This window comes from Salvelinus sp. IW2-2015, linkage group LG18 (assembly GCF_002910315.2).
Source record: "Salvelinus sp. IW2-2015 linkage group LG18, ASM291031v2, whole genome shotgun sequence".
Classification (NCBI taxonomy): Eukaryota; Metazoa; Chordata; class Actinopteri; order Salmoniformes; family Salmonidae; genus Salvelinus; species Salvelinus sp. IW2-2015.
In genome coordinates, this window is record NC_036858.1 from 12,674,827 (window position 1) to 12,693,640 (window position 18,814).

General features: G+C 47.4%; 1 protein-coding gene and 1 pseudogene across 1 annotated transcript in view; one reads left to right on the forward strand and one right to left on the reverse strand.

Moving 5' to 3' along the window:
• LOC111978471 (katanin-interacting protein) overlaps window positions 1-18,814 on the forward strand; it is a 30,047-nt gene that overhangs the window by 4,056 nt on the left and 7,177 nt on the right. The window contains exons 3-21 of the mRNA XM_024008555.2: window positions 12-91; window positions 483-652; window positions 1,067-1,182; window positions 1,404-1,505; window positions 1,816-1,965; window positions 2,509-2,761; window positions 3,079-3,219; window positions 3,335-3,492; window positions 3,743-3,849; window positions 4,828-4,924; window positions 5,136-5,345; window positions 6,055-6,192; window positions 7,291-8,152; window positions 8,962-9,774; window positions 10,718-10,932; window positions 11,061-11,136; window positions 11,296-11,473; window positions 14,142-14,307; window positions 14,647-14,837. Of these exons, the coding sequence (XP_023864323.1) occupies window positions 12-91; window positions 483-652; window positions 1,067-1,182; window positions 1,404-1,505; window positions 1,816-1,965; window positions 2,509-2,761; window positions 3,079-3,219; window positions 3,335-3,492; window positions 3,743-3,849; window positions 4,828-4,924; window positions 5,136-5,345; window positions 6,055-6,192; window positions 7,291-8,152; window positions 8,962-9,774; window positions 10,718-10,932; window positions 11,061-11,136; window positions 11,296-11,473; window positions 14,142-14,307; window positions 14,647-14,837 (4,223 nt within the window). The remainder of the gene's footprint in view (window positions 1-11; window positions 92-482; window positions 653-1,066; window positions 1,183-1,403; window positions 1,506-1,815; window positions 1,966-2,508; window positions 2,762-3,078; window positions 3,220-3,334; window positions 3,493-3,742; window positions 3,850-4,827; window positions 4,925-5,135; window positions 5,346-6,054; window positions 6,193-7,290; window positions 8,153-8,961; window positions 9,775-10,717; window positions 10,933-11,060; window positions 11,137-11,295; window positions 11,474-14,141; window positions 14,308-14,646; window positions 14,838-18,814) is intronic.
• On the reverse strand, window positions 11,947-12,790 carry LOC111978259 (cyclin-dependent kinase 5 activator 1-like; annotated as a pseudogene).

Below are 18,814 nucleotides of genomic sequence, written 5' to 3' on the forward strand. Positions count from 1 at the left end.
TATCTGTGAAGGAGAACCAGAGGTGTCAGGGAGGCTTGGCTGCTGAAGAGATACTGGATGAATATTTAATCGCCCTTCAGCACAAAAACAGGTGAACTGTGAGGCAGGCACGGGCCTTTGGGAGAGGCAGCTCCGGTAACGCTGAGAGGACTCAGTAGCTGACTGTCAATAGGCTTATACTCACACATATAGGGTAGACTTTGGTTGGTTCCTCGTGCTGAGAGATTGAATGACACCAATGATGTATGGGTGATACCGACATGCAAACTGTGTGAGGACAATTTGGTTTCCATGGAGAAGGCTTCGCTCGTTTGACCTGCTTGCATATATATAATATAATGCTCTCTCACATGCATACAAAAACCATGGAAACAGACTTAAAACATGTTTTTTTYCATCTCATTTTCAGGTGTAGATTCATAAACCTCTTTTATATGAAAATGTGTGTATTTTCTAGTGATGAGTTGACCTTTGACCCATAGGATCTTAAAGAGACTGAAAACTAAAGAGCCCAAGGAGATCGAGCTAGAGCGTCTGGAGCAGGGCTTCTCCATCTATTTGAACGGCGCTAATGCTAGCAAGCAGACCAAGAGACCCTGCCAGAAGTCTGTCACCTCGCCACCGCCGGCTCTGAGAGCTACACACACGGCTGGTACGCAGCATGCAGGACTAAAATAAATCCGCCAACAACTTAGCACTAAAATATATTATTTCAGTGTCCCATCAGCAACTGAGTATAGACTACAACCCATCTCTGCTACAGTACTACGTCCTTGTTAGGCTATTGTAGATTCTGTCCCTGTTTGTTACTACTTTATGACTAAGCTAATGTTTGTGGCATCCCTGAACACCAACCCCGTCCCTCAGTTAGCATTTAGCATAGTATAATCCTATGCCCACGGCCGTTGAACAAATGACGATAAGTGACAGTTGTAAACCAGCGGCCATTTTCCCCTCCTCTGTTTGTTATGGAACCATCTGTGTCTGGTTTTCTTCTTCCTTCGAGGGCGGACTTGACTGCTCATGTGCAGTGTCTGTGTTCTCGCTTTCTCTGACTCATCGCCAGATGCCTCCAGAAGGGGTTTGCAGCTAGCAGAGGAGGAGACCTACGATCTGGAGGTGAACAGCAGCAAGAGGAGCCACACCGCCCCGGGAGAAGTGCAGAGGAGAGAATGGGTTCAGGTACCGCCAGTCTAGTTAAAAAGAGAATGTTTGAAAGAGAATGTCTAGTCATTCTATTTCTATAGTATCTGGTCATTCTACGTCTAATGGGTGACGCCGACAACCCTGTTGTGGTTGAATAGATTTAGTGAACGAATCAACGCTCACAGACATGGGTTGTCACAAATGGAATAGAATGTAGTGTATGTGTTTTGAATAGTGTTCTATTTTCATCTTTGCAGAAGTCGGTCAATATTCGAACAGAACAAGGACCCTGTTTGCGGATCTCTCCAGAGAGACGGTACTCTGAAGACTTTGAACCCTACGACAGTATAGAGATGGAGGTACAGTAGGAAGAGAACAACGGTCCTTTGTAGCTCAGCTGCATAGCGCTTGTAACGTTCGATTCCCGGGACCACCCAATACTTAAAATGTATGACCGCATGACTGTAAGTGGCTTTGGATAAAAGCGTCTGCTAAATGGTATATATTATATATAATTCCCACCAGGCTCATGCGTGCGTGGCTGTGCACTGTTCTTCAGCATATTTCGATGGTGTGTGTCAGCGTCTATAAATGTCAAATACAGCAGTCAGCCTGAGTTTGCATGATTTGCATCTCACTCTGCTCTGTCTTCACCCTGTGCCTCTCCAGCGGTCGAGTCCCCGTTCTCCTCGTAGCCCCCCGCGAGACTCCTGTAAGGTGTCACGTTCGTTTGGCTCCAGGGCTGATGGCCGAGGAGGTAGCCAGGCGGAGCCTGAACATCAAAGCGAACGGGTCCTACTCAACATCGACGAGGTCAAGGTGAGAGGTCAACTGTTTGTCTCTCCCTCCTCCTCGGCCCTCTTCTCTCTCTCTCCCTCTTCTCGCTTTCTTTTTTCTCCTCTTCTCGCTCCATAAGATACTGTAGCGTATTCAAGACACTGATCCAGGCTACCAAAGTGCAAGAAATACAGCCATCTTCATCATTTCCATCTCGCCAGATTACATGTCGCAGTAAATCATTGAATTCTATCCAGAGAGTGCTGACTTAATTTACAACTTTTTTAAATTTCCTCTTACSCCAAGCAGACATTCCCTTCAAAGCAATATAAATCAAGGCACATAAAATGTATAACGGCCCCGTTTCTTCAAACTGCGTTATAGCTCAGTGTTAACCTTGTTTGTGTTACATATGGTGCAGTGGCGTGAGGGTGAGAGCTGAGTAGTTTTCATTTTGGTCACAAAACGGGATGAAAACATTTTTGAAACTGAGGAGGAAAAGCCCGTGGTTGTCTGATAAGAAGACCAGTTTCCATTTCYGTTTCAACTCATTTGAACATACCCTTGGGGTTTTTTGCTGCTCAGGTGCTTCGACGGAGCCTGGAGGTGAGCGTGCTGAGGAGCAGCAGGGGGTCGGCGGGGGAAGAGTCGGACGAGGAGTGGGTGGAGGAGCAGATCGAGAGGGAGGAGAGCACGGAGAGCCTGGAGGAGCTAGGCCTGCCTCCCTCCTCCAACAAAACATCTGCTGACACGAGTCATCCGCAAGTAACTGGGCCCAAAGSCTGCCTTCGCGACCCTGCAGAGCTCATGGTGTTGGACTTTGGGCCCTCTCCTAAAGGTACTCCCAGCAATACGGATGACAATATATTCATGTTATTCAGCCAGGGATGCATCTTAACATTCAACTATAGTGGCTTCCTTTCCTTGTCCCCCCCTTCATTTGCACTGATCTTAAATGATAGGATAGGTGAAAGCAATATGTTGGATGCCTACTTAGGATTTACCCATGCAGATGTTTGATGTCATTGCAGTTGAAGGGAAAGAGACATGTAGAAGACGCCTGTTAAGAGGTTTTATTGAGATGCAGCCCGGAATTTGCTTCAGGTTGTCTCTATTCCTTTACCTTTCTTAGACGTTTCCTCCATTATGTTGCAGGCCGTAAGATCGAGCGTTCGCTGTCGGCCAAGAGGAAAGACAACATGGAAGCCTACGTCCCCACCAAGCCTCTGCCGGTGAAGAGCAAAACTCTGGACAGGCCCTCTTCAAAGGAGTGCAGGGATGGCAGAGATCCTCAACGTATGTTCTGTTCTTCCCTGTATGCGTGTCATTCATAAACCTAAGAGGCCTCAAGAGTATGTCTCACTTCCCCCCAACCCCCTCTCTTTCTCTCTCTCTCTTCCCCCTCTCTCAGGGCCGAGGAGTCGCGTAGAGCGCCCCCTGTCTGCAGCGAGGAAGGCCTCCCAAGAGGAGCGCGACTCGGAGGAGACGGCGTGCAGGGTGCTCCAGGCCCTGCAGATCGAGAACAGCCCACTGCAGAGCCCCGAGCCCAGGGCCTTCAGCCGCACCCCGGTAGGATAGATAACAACCATAGAATGTAATTCTATATCTATAGGCACAATCAGGGGTGTGCTGTTCTGGGTCCTCTAGTTGGTTGTGTTGTATTCTTCTAATCTGTCTGCTGTAATGATTCATGTTTTACATCCTAGCCTATCCCTATCTCTCTTATTTTCTCATCTTTTCTACCTTCAGTTGAACCTGGTTAGGCTACCACCCTATCTTAAGTCTAACTCCATTGAGCTCCTCCATTCTAAATCCACAGGTGAGAGGACACCACATGATGAACGGCTCGCTGCGTGACGACGATGACGACAAAGATGAAAGTGGGGTGACCAGAGCCATGCAGAGAATTACCCTCATGGGTCCCAGGTAGTGTATTGCAACGTTACACGCTAGTGTCATTGCACACTATGCGTTAGGTGTTGATCCTTAACCACTATATGGAGAGGAAAAGGGAAGTTACTATCTAAGTCTATACCAGGGGTGTCAACCTCATTTTGCCCCGTGGTCCACATTCGGTCTTCACCGAGGTCCGGAGAGCCGCACTGGAAATGTGTTATATTTTCTCAAAATGTGCAAAAAATAGTCATCTATCCATCGTTTTTTTTGAATTTTCGACGCTCCCTGACTATTCAGCTTTCATTTTGGTGATTCTTAGCAACCTGGAAAGAGGGTAGAGACTTTAAATGTAAGTCCAATATCATTTCTACACAGTTACGGTTTGGTTTGAGTCATTTTAATGTAGACTGATGTTTGTTTTTTTTATTTTACTCAAACCACCCGCAGGCCGCTTTGAATGGGCTCGCGGTCCATATCTGGGTCTATACTAATCCTTTGACTGTCACAAAGGAAAAAAACATTGAATGGCTATGTTCCAATAGTGTCCACACTAGCATACTACAGAGAAAGAAACCATCTATAAGGTATGGATATCGGGATGTGGCCAAATGTAGTCTTGTCTGGTGACAGTTTAGAATGACACTGGCATCGCTAACTCCCTCATGCCTGTGTACTATGTGCTTTCCCTTGCTGGGATGAGAACGCCGTGTACAGACTGCAGTACAGTAACAAAAAACTTGTGGTAATGCAGTACGTCTTGGATGGCCGGCACAAGAGCACCAGTAACCGTATACCTCCGACCGAGGCTCTCTAACAATCAGAAACGTGTCGGTGGTAACCTAACCTCTCTGACCTTGAAGCGGGTTTAGTCAACAAAGCTGTGGGGAGTCTTCAATAACTGTCAGTGACCGTGCATACATTTCCATAGATGATCACCGAGAGCAAGGTCAAAGACTATTGATGTGGTGAAAGACACAATACAATTGATGACTAATCATTTTCTTCCAGGCAACAGCAGAGACTACTGAAGGCGTTGGAGAAACTGGAGGCAGGCACAAACTTTGACAGCCCTCAGACAGTGAAGACAGACAATAGCAAACCACCGGTGAGTCACTCCATCAAATACCAGGGCTAGGAATGACTAAGCGTAAAACAACTAGGTGAGACAAACAGTGAGGCTAAACATAGAGCGAGAGAGACACACACAAAGAGMGATCTACCAGCGTTCTAACTATATTTTTATGATGCTAAGAATACACTGTATGAAGTGACGGCTTGACTCGACTCATGAAGCTCTGCTGTTGTCATGGTGGCAGAAGAGGCGCGTCTCGGCCGAGGCACCGCCCACCGTATACGTCACCATGGAGATCCTAAGTAACTGGGGGAACAGRGGCCAGGTGGGGCTGACGGAGATGCAGTTCTTCGGCCCAGGGAACAGGAAGCTGTACGTGTCGCCWCACGACCTGGACATCCGGAACGCCGACTACCCTGGGAACCTTGGCGCGCTGGTCAACGGGAAACCTAAGGTGAGTTGAGCTCTGCCCCCAAGCCTTTCTGATAACACTAATTGAACTATTTGGAAAGGTCTTGGTGCATTGTATTTACTATTCATGCATCATTTTAGAGGGATTTTTGGTGACACTTCCTATGAGTAGATACCCTCTTCGTAATCCACTATAAAGGCATTAGAACACATTAGAACACATAAGGAATCATGAGACAGCTTACGAGCTGTTATTAGCCTATGTCGTGCATGACAAAGCATTTTGAATTGGTGCTATAAATACGCTTTATACCCATTTAAGCGCTGATCATAGTCCAAAATGTGTATGTCCACACGGAGATGTTCTAGAATATTGGACCATTGCCTTTCATGCTTTCCGAACTCTCAGTGCGGCTCAAGCTATTTCTCCAACCGTGACCCCATTCAAATGAATAGAAGACGCGTACGAGGAGCCACGTTGGTTGGGAATCTTGGGGAGGTGCGCGGTCGTCCCCCGCGGACGGTGTCTCAGTAGCTACAAACAAGGTTAAATAAATAAAAAATAAATAGCTATGTCACAATGGGCCGCCGGACTATCGTGGCTTGGGACTGATACTTTGGGAAGGGGGTCTTCAAAGTGTTACCGGATTATATTGGGTCTCTGGTCATTTTAAGGGAATGTATTCATCTGTTTTCTGACTGAAACGGACTGCTTTTCTCTATATGTTGTTGCGTATTGTTTTGACCGCCAGACCACGAAGGAGCGTCATATGTGGACCTGTCCTTTCCATCCTCCGGTCCAGCTCTACTTCATCATCAGGAACACGGAGCGCTCTCCGGACTTTCAGATATCCCGGATCAAGATCTGGAACTACAACAAGAGCATCAATGTAAGAGACCAGACTGACAGGTTGAGTATGAAATGGCACCCTATTTCTCCTTATGTCGTGCACTACTTTTGGCCCGAGCCTTTGCGATAGAGGTTGCCGGTAGGTTGCCAGTTCTAGTGAAAAGGGTTGCGTTAGGTGAAGATTCAAATGGAATCTGGTAGAAATGGTACTTAAGTTGTTAGCACGTACTGTGTGTGCAACCCTTACTTACATATGCAGCCTCTGATTGGTTCATCACGCCAGTCCTAGTTCCGGGGTTACCAAAATGCACTCCATCGTTTGTTAACAGTTGCTCATAAATCCAGCTTGCTTCAGCCAGCCCCAGTCATTCTAGAGGGTGACCACCATATTGGCAGCAGGCTTTAGGAGGGAGGGTAGTTGTGTTTAACCAGTGGCTGCATGAGCTGCCAGTCAGTCCAAATGTGGAACAGTGAGAGATTAACCCTGGAGGATTAGTGAAGGGACGCCCGGGTTACTGCTTCTGCCTCCCGGCCTGCTGCTGTCACAGACGGGACTGACGGGGCACGAAGCCCAGGCAACCAGGGGTCTGTCTGGAACTATGGATGTTATGGGTTGATATTAACAGTGTCTCTGTTCATTGAGTCTGTTGTTAGGGTACCGGTGGTGTGTTTTAAGCGGCGAGGTAAGGAGCAGTGTGATACAGTTTGATCCAGTGGGTGGAGATGCGCTGATTTAATGARCAGGGACTGAGGAGATTTGAGTCTGGTTTTAGCCATCCACTATGTCTGTCTGTGTGTTGGTAAGGAGGCTACTTACGGTTAGCTTTACAGTTGACTATGTCTGCACGGTTAGCTTCGTTTCCCCCAGGTATGTATGAACATTGGGGCCTACAACGAGGAAGCTCCTTGGTTAAAAGTACGGTATCACTTTCAGTTTCAATGTTGATCTAGCGATATCATGGTAACTTGAATATTCCAGCTCTTTGACGTTTCCCTCTTCACCTCTGCATTAAAAAAAAAAAAAATTATGTATTTGACTTGGAGTTTGTTTTAAGGTTTATTTTCTTACATGATATCAATGCATTAACTAAATATTGCCCTGCTTAGAGCCTGAAATAGCCGTACTGTTCTTTTTCAGGACCTGGACATTGGCGCCCGGCATGTGAATCTTTACCTCAACAGTACGCTGGTGTTCGAAGGCGAGCTGGACAAGGGCTGTGGCAACCAGGTTTTCGACTACAGCACCAGCATTGCCCTCCAGGCACTCCAAGTTCCAGAATCTTTCTCTCCCAGCCCCATGGCGTCCGGACACGGTCTCTGTGGCGCCAGCCCACAGCGCCATTATGACAGGAGCGTGGAGGGGAACAACGGAGGGCACCATCGTGACCCCAACCACGGACTCTCTCTCGCTGAGGGGCTAGCCCAGGTCAGAATAGACTTAGAGGATAACACATACAACCCCGTCACCCCCACGTCAACACACCGTCCCCTACAGAAGGACTCCTTTGACATGGACCCACCGGAACTGGACCTCCCCCACCCCCCTGTGAAACAGCAGCTGGAGCAGTCGGGTCAACCCACAGAGCGCACAGTCACCACCCAGCCTTCCTCCTCCAGGACTCCCCAGTGGCTACAGCCCCTGGCCCGGAGCGCCCCCGAGGGCTGCGAGGCTGGGAGGGAGAGGCCCCTCTGGCTAGTTCCCCAGCAATCTGTGGAGTCCAAACCTCCCCTCCCCCAATCCTCCTCCACCTCGGTGCTTCCGGAGCTGGGCTGTAACCCGGGGAGGGTGTGTCAGGGGGTGGAGAGGACGGTGAACGGGGGCCAGGGGAGTGCAGACTCTCTGGACCTGGGAGGTGACCTGCTGGAGGAGCTGAGTGACCAGCAGCGCCAGGACCAGCCTGTTAGTGGACGTAGGAGCTCAGCCAGGCACAATAACACTAGTAGTACCAGCAGCAAACCAGCAGTGGAGCACCAGCATGGAGCCATTGGACTGTCCATAGGTAGCTAACCCAGTGTGTATGCTATGTGCTCGTACCTGTTGTGATCCATTCCATACCTTTCCATACTTTTGCAGCTCTATTATCTACTCTGCATACTGCGCTGTGCAGGAAAGAGACGAGATGTTCATTTGAATTCATGTAACCGTCTTAAGGTCAGACAGAATGATCTCTAGTGGGAGACTGTTTGTCTACTTGCCTTAATTCTGCAACTCAATAATGATTCCCCCCCCCCGGAATCTGACATTAGTTTCCCAATGTTCGTGTCAACGGCAGACCAGACATATCTTTGTTTGTCCCTAAATAAGATTATAGAGCAGACAGATTGCTGCATCACATCAAATCTACATCCTATAATAATCTTTATCTCCCTGACAACAGACTCCCAGCCAGACCCTCTAGTTATGGGTCAGCCCCCCCCCCCGATCTGGAAACACACAAGGCACATGCCAGCTGGCTCTGACAATATCTATTGTGGACATATCACCCTGAAGTGGGTCAAAGACTCTTTGACTAGCATCACACCAGCTGTCGGAGCTGGGCTATTCAGTGTGAAAATGACATCAACATTACCATGACTTTTATCTTCTACATACCTGGAATATGTTAAAAAAATWAAATAAAAAGGTTATTGCGAGCCATAACTTTAGTAGTATAAATCCTGCTCTCAAAATTATATAGAGTAGTGCTATAATGTATAAAACGGGCCCAAAATGACCTTGCTTTCTTCCCTATTGCTCTTAACTACACTTTTATTATGTACTCTGCACTGCCTTTGAGGTAACATGAGAGTGTGTGTGTTGATTCCACAGAAGAGCCAGGTTCAGTATCGGGCAGCAGCAACCGGAGGCAGCAACGTACCCCCCGGGCCCATCTCCGCAGCCAGCAGGACCATGACGACACCCTCATGGAGTCCTGGGACTCCCTCACCAAGTTCAACCAGTGCCAGCGTGGTCGCATCTCCAACATGAGCTTCGAGGGCGACATCTTTGACGAGTTCCTCCAGCGTTCCTCCAGAGCCGCCACTATTGCCATAATCCCCTCCTCCGGCCCAGGAGCCTCCTCCTGCAGCCCCGTCCCCAACTCATCCCACCTCTCCTCCCCCGCCCCTCAAGGGGGCCTCTGCGATGACCCAGAGGATGACCTTTCCGCCGAGCCGGAGCGCGAGGAGGAGTTTGAAATTCCGGTCCTCCCACGTGGTCAACGTCTGGTCATTAACATCTTGTCCACGTGGGGCGATCGCCACTATGTGGGCCTCAACGGTCTCGAAGTCTTCAGCTCCAGCGGTCAGCCCCTCCTTCCCACCCACATCCGCGCCGACCCGCCTGATATTAACGTGCTGCCTGCCTACGGAAAGGACCCGCGTGTGGTCACCAACCTGATCGATGGCGTCAACCTCACACAGGACGACATGCACCTGTGGTTGGCACCTTTCACCCAGGGGAGGAGTCACGTGATCTACTTGGAGTTCGCCGGGCCGTGTCAGGTGGCCATGATAAGAGTGTGGAACTACAACAAGTCCAGGATCCACTCGTTCAGGGGGGTGAAGGAAGCTGAAATGCTGCTGGACGGGAGGTGCATCTTCAGGGGAGAGATCGCCAAGGCATCAGGGACTCTGTCTGGAGGTAGGGGAGCATTAGTGAGGGACAGGCTCTCTCCTATGACACCCAAATGGGTAGTTCTATTTCATTTCAGCAAGCCATGACACCCACCATCTCAAATTGTTCTGAAATGGTTTCGGATAAGATAAGCACTCTTGCAACATTACATTTGAACTCTGAGAAATTCAACTAATTGATCACACCCAAATTGGCCATTTCAATGTATAGGATTCATATAATATTTAATAAATATAGTACCCAACGTCCAATTTGGACCAAACCTCTTAACAATGATTAAGCCACCCACTGACCCCCCAACCCCACACCAAGCCCACCCCAACATCCAGTATACAGCATCAGTTCTCTATGTTTGACAAGTAGTATGAAGCTGTGGCTTGGAGTATTGTTTATTCATACTGTGTAATKTATTCTCAGTAAATTGGGTGGTATTGTTTTCCCCCCGTTTAGAGAAATTATATGTTGAAGTCGCTTGCATTTCCCCCCATAAATGTGTGTTAAAATACCAGGTTTTGCCCACTAGGTGCCACTGTTTCTTCTACTGCCACACCCTTTTATCCATGTTGCTGGTCTCTTGTATTTATTAAATAGATCACAACATTGTCTTTGCAATTTTGGGTAGAAAATAGCTTTTGCTCATGATGAAAATAAGTGGTGTGGTGATCCGCACAATTCAAGCCAGTCGTCCATGAAAGCAATTAAGTTTGTCCTTCCATTAGTCATAATCTGTGTCCAGGACACGGCCCCTCTGTGTGTAGTTTATTCCCTTCAAAAAAGGTCTGTATTAGACCATTCCAGGTGAACTGAATTGCTTTCATGGAGAACTGGCTTGACTTGTGAGGATGACCACACAATTTATTTAAATCACCAAAATGCGATCTGGGAATGACAAGAACATTAGAACTATTACGTTAGATTATAGAACTAACCTCCACTGCTCTCATTTTAGGTCTGGACCAGTTCGGGGACACCATCTTGTTCACCACGGACGATGAGATACTGGAGGCCATGTCTCGCTACGACGAGACGTTCTGCGGRGAGGCAAAGGGCTCCGAGGGGCTGGTTGGATACGAGGAGGAGCTGCAGAGGCCCCGCACGGCCGACGGAGAGGGGGAGGAGAGACCTTTCACCCAGGCTGGCTTCAGACCCGAGGACGACCTCACGGTGAGTCTGACCGGACTGACTTGGACTATACAGTGTAAACGTGGAACGCCTTGATTGATACAGGACATGCAGGTTTTGTTCCAGCCCAACACTAACATTTCTGATTTCTATTCACTGCCATTTTTCAGTTAAACCTCAATCTGAACCCTACTGTTGGTCAGTCTGAGACCCTGGAGCAGATCCCAGGAATGTACAATGGAAAGTGTGAGTACTCCCTTCTAAATTAGTCTTATTCATGATCAATTCACACATTTTACATACAGGCTTTTAATGTCTGTAAAATATAGCTAGCTCAGCTTGTTCCACACTGACCCTCCAAGCTCTCTCTCTCCTTCTCTCCCTTCCCCCCGTCCCTCTTTCCAGGCCTTAGGATAGAGTTGAGTATGACATGGGGGGACTCCCACTACGTGGGCCTGACGGGGTTAGAGGTGGTGGGGAAGGAGGGGGACAGCCTGCCTCTGGACCTGACCATGTTGGACGCCTCGCCACGGGACCTCAACGACCTGCCTGAGTACGGCCAGGACACACGCACCCTCGACAAGTCAGTACTGTGTGTGTGTGCGTGTGTGCGTGCGTGCGTGCGTGTGTGTGTGTGTGTCTGACCTCACAACGCTGACAATGTAGATGGATCTAACTGCGTACCCTCTGAGGATGTATTTTAAGACATGAAACGCCAAASTGATCTAGTTAACTTGTCAACGACAACAGCTTTGCAAGGGATTTTATTCAACTGACTCCAACTCTTGTGTGTCTATCATGTCAATGTTTATTACAGCTTTGTTTCGATATATAGCAGTGGTCGTCCTCCCTTCCGTGGTAGGCACACCTTAGACAGTCAGTAAAACAGTCATGGGTGGCTGGTAGGCCCTCATATAAACTCTCATAATCTATGAATCCCATCGAAACTTCACCTCTACCCTTTCCTACTCCCTCAACCAGTCCCCCTCCCTCCATTTTGAAATACCAGACTGGAGTAGGCCCCTACCCTCTTCTGGGCCCTCTTCCCGGGGCCCCTCACCAGTCCAGACCGATGAGCAAGCGGCTCCTCTCCTCCTCCTRGCTCTCGTTTTTCAGGTCGGAAGAGATAGTGCTGGTCCGTGTTCATCTGGAGCATGTTGGCACACATTAGGTTGATGRTGGACAGSCAGTGGTCCCAGAAGATGTCCCWGGAGCYCTYCCCAAGGAAGGGTCTCACTGGGTAGGAGATCTCGTTRCCCATGTAGGAGCAGGTCAGGTAGAGGCAGGTSATCACCACGTCCTGCAGCTGGTGCTCCGTACCCGCCTCAGAGAAGACCACCTTGCGGTATAGTTAAACGCCATGTTGGCCGGGGTGAGGGTGCTCTGGTTCCCCCAGCCGTGGTCGAGCAGGAAGCGGTCCACGCTCTGATGCTACAGCCCTGGGTCGTTGGGGGACAGGTTCTGGAGCCGGTAGCCGTGCTGGCACAGGAACTCACCGAGGCAGCGCAGCAGCTCGCCAGKGAAGGCTTTGACCATCACCSYCTTGGGCATGTCGGGRGCCGTGTTGGAGTTGGTCAGGGGGGCCTTCTCGACCGGCGAGGCGGTGTTGTCGGAGCTCTCGATGAGGTCTGGGGGACACTGGTCCTGGGTAAGGGTGGACAGGTTGGTGCATGACTGAGGCTTCTCCGGGTTCTCGTTGTTGAGGTGGGTCATGTTGTCCTCCTTCCGCTTCTTGTTGATAAGCGAGTGTCGCTTCAGGTTCTTGTCTTTGGCGCTGTTGTAGTTCTGAACGGCCGTGTCGTGGCCCACCGTGACCGGCCCATCTCCGGCCGCCTTCTGATAGCTGGGCGAGAAAGACTGCACATTTCTCAGGAGTTGGATCAGGATGGATCAAGAGGCAGTCTGAGCAGATTATGTCAGGGTCAGTAGTGACTGTGGAAAATGAAATGGAAACTTTTTATCCATATGAAATGCATGGCAAAGCCAGGCTACATTTTCCCACTCAGTCAACAGCATTGTGCATCGGTCAACATTAGGTTTATCAAGTCGTTATGTCGAAAATCCAAAAGAATTTAAAATAGTTTCTTTGTTGATTTGAAATATAAAGACGCTTTGTTTAGCCGTAGGCTTTGGTTTCAAGGTGACCATGGTTGTGTACATCGGCTGCCGTTCAAGGTTCTGAGATGGAGTGTCCGCGTCGCAGTAAATTGCCTTTTCATGTCAAATGCAACATGAGGGGAAATGAAAACTTTGTGCGTCCTCAGAACTGAGGGGTATACTACAAAACCGCTATCAAGGCRTTAGCCAGCCAACTTGCCTAAATATTCTGGTACAACTTTTTCTTTTGTAGAAAGATGAGCTTGAAATGGAAATKGTCTAGTTAGTTTCACAAACCAAAAGACATACTGTATCTAAGTGTAGCTTTTTAAAATCTTTTTTTAATTGTTATTATTATAATAATTTTTTTTACCCCTTTTTTCTCCCCAATTTCGTGGTATCCAATTGGTAGTAGTTACAGTCTTGTCTCATCGCTGCAATTCCCGTACAGACTCGGGAGAGGCGAAGGTCGAGAGCCATGCGTCCCCCGAAACACAACCCAACCAAGTCGCACTGCTTCTTGACACAATGCACATTCAACCCGGAAGCCAGCCGCACCAATGTGTCGGAGGAAACACCGTACACCTGGCGACCTGGTCAGCGTGCACTGCGCCCGGCCCGCCACAGGAGTCGCTAGTGCGCGATGAGACAAGGATATACCTGCCGGCCAGTGCCTTAAGTGCTTAAGTGTAGCTTTTTTTAGTAGCCATAAAATTAATAGTTTTTTTCTGGTTGCTTATCAAAGTTGATTCTGCTTTGTAGTATACCCCTCTGTAGGCGCAACAACAGTGCACAACAAAACTGCCACTGAAAAACGTAAACAATGTCACATGGTGTTTGAAGCAGCAGCAGCTCAATGCACCATCATAAAAACGAAATGTAAACGTTTTTTTTATGTATTTCAAATATCATGCTATATCCTTGCATGGAACAATTGTGTATTTGAAAAAGGGGTTTTTTCTTCTAAAATGTAAAAACAAAAACAAAAAAGTTGAAGGTTCACTTTACACTGAAGTGAACACGTACCCCTAAGTGTCCCAAGTATAACGAAGTGTCTCATAAATACCACGTTTTCATGTGCTGCATATGCTGCAGAATTACATGTATATAACCAGTGAGGTGTCTGTCTCTCTCTCTCTCTCTCCTCTGTCTAGACTCATTGACGGCCACAACATCACCACTGAAGACCAGCACATGTGGCTGATCCCGTTCTTCTGTGGCCAGCACCACACCCTGACAGTCAACTTTGACAAGGCCCATACGGTGGCTGGCCTCCGCATCTGGAACTACAACAAGASCCCAGAGGACTCCTACAGAGGGGTGAGAGAGAGTCACTTGTTTAATCACTGGGATGGAGAACTTCCTGCCTTTTTAATATTCTGGTGGAAGTGTCAATTGAAATAGAAATATCTGGGCCCTGTAGGTTGCCATTGCATTTCGAAGTTGTCATTTAAATGTGCGGTGCGTTGTAGTTSTACAAATCTATACGATGCCCCATAGGAGTACATATGCAATAACTGCCATAGATCTTTAAATAGCTCTGAATTTTGACTGAGAATGTTGTTTAAGGGGTGAATCCCTATTTCCACACAAAAACACAATTCTAACCATGGTCCACATTTTGTTAAGACACCCATGTATTGTTCCTGTGTTCTCCAGGTGAAGGTGATCCATGTGTCTCTGGACAATACACTCATCTCTCCAGCAGAGGGCTTCCTCATCAGGAAGGGMCCAGGGAACTGTCACTTTGACTTTGCTCAGGAGATCCTCTTCATCGACTTCCTCCAGAACCCCTCCACTGGCCTGGTCAACAGCAAGACTACAGCAGAGGACTTGGCCTACACACTGAAGTGAGTACTTGTCGGCTAGTCTGATCCCAGATCTGTTTGTTCCRTCTTGCCAATGACCAAAAGAGTTGGCAAAACAGCACAAACAGATCTAGGACCAGGCTAGTTGTAGGCCACCTCCCAATAGGAAGGTGTTTAAAGTAATGGCTCTGTTGTTGTAAGACGTCTGTTTTAAGAYGTCCGCATGCTTCCCAGCCGAAACAGTTTGGTAGAGTTGGTGSATATATTATGATGACATTTTGTGACGTCTTTGTTAGTTTTGGACTCCGGTGAGGGTTTTTTCGGCTGTTCGGGCACACAACTTTTTTTCTGGAGGCGAGCCGAAGTTCGGAGCYGAAGTCTACGCCCCTTCGTCTGTGATTGGTTAACAGTGGAGATTCTAAAATAAAGTMTTTGTTGTCATTCAACGAGAGACGACCAGTTTAACATTTTTAATAGAAAAATATCTGACAGATTTCTTGARTTATCTTAGATGAATTCAGACTATTTTGAGGAAGTGTATACTGGCTAGGGCGCCTCAAAATGGACAAACAGTACTATTGMCGCTTTTTTTTACTAGTTTTTGAAGCGAAKGTCTTTCAAGGGAGTACTCAAGCACACTCGTTCTGTTCGGCCCAGCCGGACTGAAGCGTGCTGATGCCTTTAGCGTCTCGTAAAACAGCATTCTGCCCATTATCCGCACTGTGCCAAACACTTAGTCATGCATCAAAAGTATGACGAATTCATATGATAATTCATATAGAGTGGCTACAGATACAGAGTTTCTGTATCCCAATTTGCCCAGGCTAAAAATACAGATGTTTTTTTACGGAGCTGAGTGCCCACTCTGCTGCCTACGTAGCTGCTGTGCTGAGTGCCCACTCTGCTGCCTACGTAGCTGCTGTGCTGAGTGCTTCGCTGCCACTCCCCCCTCCTCGATCGTTTTTGTCTGGTCACTGGTGCAGTGGCAATTTTAGCATGTAAATCTTGGTGGGGCAAAAAAAACKTTTTMTTTTTTTGCATGGCAGCAAAGCAACTACACAACAATAAACAATACATTAATTGCACTATAACGGTGACAAACGGTGCCCACAAACTGCCTACATAAATCTGTCCCAACAGAGCTTTCTTTTCAGCACCATGGAGTGAATCGTTACCACTGCTCCACCTGGCTATCAGCTGAGCCTTGTCTGGCAGCGAAACAGTTCATTCAGCCTCATGTACTTCCTTTTTAAAAAACATAGCTGATATGGCACACTTGCTTAAACAAATGTGGTTTCTACTGACAACTGAGATGTACAAACTATGGCATAAAGGAAACAATGAGTGGTTAAGAGGCAACTCGTAATTTCGATTACGACATTAATGAGCGAGCTAAGACGGGCGTAGTCAGTATAACTATTTGTTCAGAACTTTTGAAATGTACAGAGACAGAATTCAGAACACGGGCCATTCTTACAGTATTCTCCCTGTACACCAAGTCAGAACCGTAGGATAGATAAAGGGGGCAGGCATATAAGCAGACAATGAAAGCTCCTACAATATTCAATGTTGACATTTCTCAAAAACAGGCTATAGACTACATGTGCACCACCAAGTCAGAACAGTAGGCTAAGTTATGAGGGGGAAAGGCACCAAATTATTAGGGTGAGACACATGGGCTACTAACATCTTACTACACAACATACACTTAGTATTACTTTCTTAGCTACGGTATACATATCAACCCTGGCATATTACATAATTTATGCAGCAGCATACAAGACATTTTTGGACTCACCTTGTTGTACTGTGCTCACTTGAACAGGAAGATGTCGCAGCGGTCCTTCTTGTCGGCAAATTTTGTCATCAAACTTTTTCATCAATGTCTGGCATTCTCTGGATTTATGGGGCGTTCAAGACAAATGGGAACTCTGGGGGGGGGGGGGGGGGGACAAGGTTGAATCATGACGTCAGTGATCTTCAGGTTGGACTTCTAGAAAGAGGCCCTAGTTCCGGACTTGGAATTCCCGTTCATAATGTATTTTCCCAGTCTGAGGTCGTTTTTTTCAGAGTTCCCAGTTGTCTTGAACTCACTGAAGTCTGAGATTTCCCAGTTCCGAGTTTCCAGTTCTTTTGAACACAGAAGAAGCCATGCTGGATTGACAGCCTGGCCTATGTATTCAACCTTTTCTGGCCCATGGTGTTTCATGTGAATGTTTATCCTTTTAAGCTTGGAGAATTGACCCTTAAACCCAGACTTGGACCACACACCCTCTCCACTGAATTGCAGGCTAGTGATTGCTTTGCAGCGCTTGCAGTTAGCCACGGATTCCTTTCAAACCACTCATTATTGAATTTGCATTTCCAACTTGTTGTGTAATATTTATGTCCAATGGCCGGTGAGCACCAATACGTTTYATCTATAATTAATAGATAATTGTTATTAATTGTTCAGCAGTCTTGTCTTATTGCTTGGGGGTAGAAGCTGTTGAGGAGCCTTTTGGTCCCAGACTTGGCGCTTCGGTACCGCTTGCCGTGCGGTAGCAGAGAAAACAGTCTATAACTTGGGTGACTGGAGTCTCTGACAATTTTATGGGCTTTCCTCTGACACCGCCTATTATATAGGTCCTGGATGGCAGGAAGCTTGGCCACAGTGAYGTACTGGGCCGTTCGCACTACCCTCTGTAGCGCCTTATGGTCAGATGCCGAGCAGTTGCCATACCAGGAGGTTATGCAACCAGTCAGGAGGTTATGCAACCGGTCAGGATGCTCTCGATGGTGCAGCTGTAGAACCTTTTGAGGATCTGGTGACCCATGMCAAATCTTTTCAGTCTCCTGAGRGGGAAAAGGTTTTGTCGTGCCCTCTTCATGACTGTCTTGGTATGKTTGGACCAKGATAGTTCGTTGGTGATGTGGACACCAAGGAACTTGAAACTCTCGACCCAGCTATTTGCATGTTTTATACACAATACATTATCGACATGTTCGTACAAACTTTGTTGTCAGTATTGCAGACATGAGCACGACACAGACAGGCAGTCTAGTGATTTCATGTTCTTCTTAGGCACTGAGTTACATGCAGCTATTTACTCTCGCAGCGATATCAACATATGGCGTAACTATGGCACCGGATGACACAAAACGAACTTGCCCATTGTCAAGACTCTTTCTACCCTGTCCGGATACACGCTCGGCTGCCTAGAATGTTCAGAGGTGGAACATAGCAAGACACAGACACGCAGTCTAATTAGCGATCGAATGTTCATTTTTCATCAGCGTTGTCTACGCAGGAGGCGGACAGGTGTTCCTTTTTCAGTAACTACGATATGGCAGCAACTATAAAGATTACACAAAATGTGTCCAAAGTGTAGGGACTGAGTCCTGCTTGTGCAACTGCGATATCTGTTACAAAAGACCGACAGAGAAGATTGTAACTTTCATTATATATATGTTCGTTCAAATCTCCTTAGGGTTTTTACTTCAGCTGTTCAGAAATATGAGGCAGAGATATAGGCTACATCATCATCACGAACCGTGATGGGAGGGGGGAGCAGCAGCTATGTTAGAAAAATGAATGTGTGCATGAAATAACACATGGGCAGAACGTGATCCGGATCCTTGCCTTTAAAAAATATGTTTCCGGAGGGGCGGGTGGAACGTGGGCGAAAACTAGTGTTAGGGTTGCGTAAGTTCAACTGAGATAGGAACAATAGGACACCTGAACTTGATTAAAATAATTGTTTAATTCAAAAGTTAATAAATGGCAAATGCATTTTTCGTATATACGGGTTCACTGCACCACCCCGCAGGGTGGTAACAGAGAAGACACTTGTTACTGACAAAGACATTATAATAAATACTCATGACAGAGATAGTTCCCACTTCCGAGCCGGCCTGTCAGAGTAGAGACTGGGCGTGGTTTAGACTTACCCAGCCTATCGTTGATGTTGGCACATAAGCTAGTCCTAGCCCCTTTGCGCTCTCTGTCCCGTCGCTGTTGTGTGTAGATTACGCTTCTT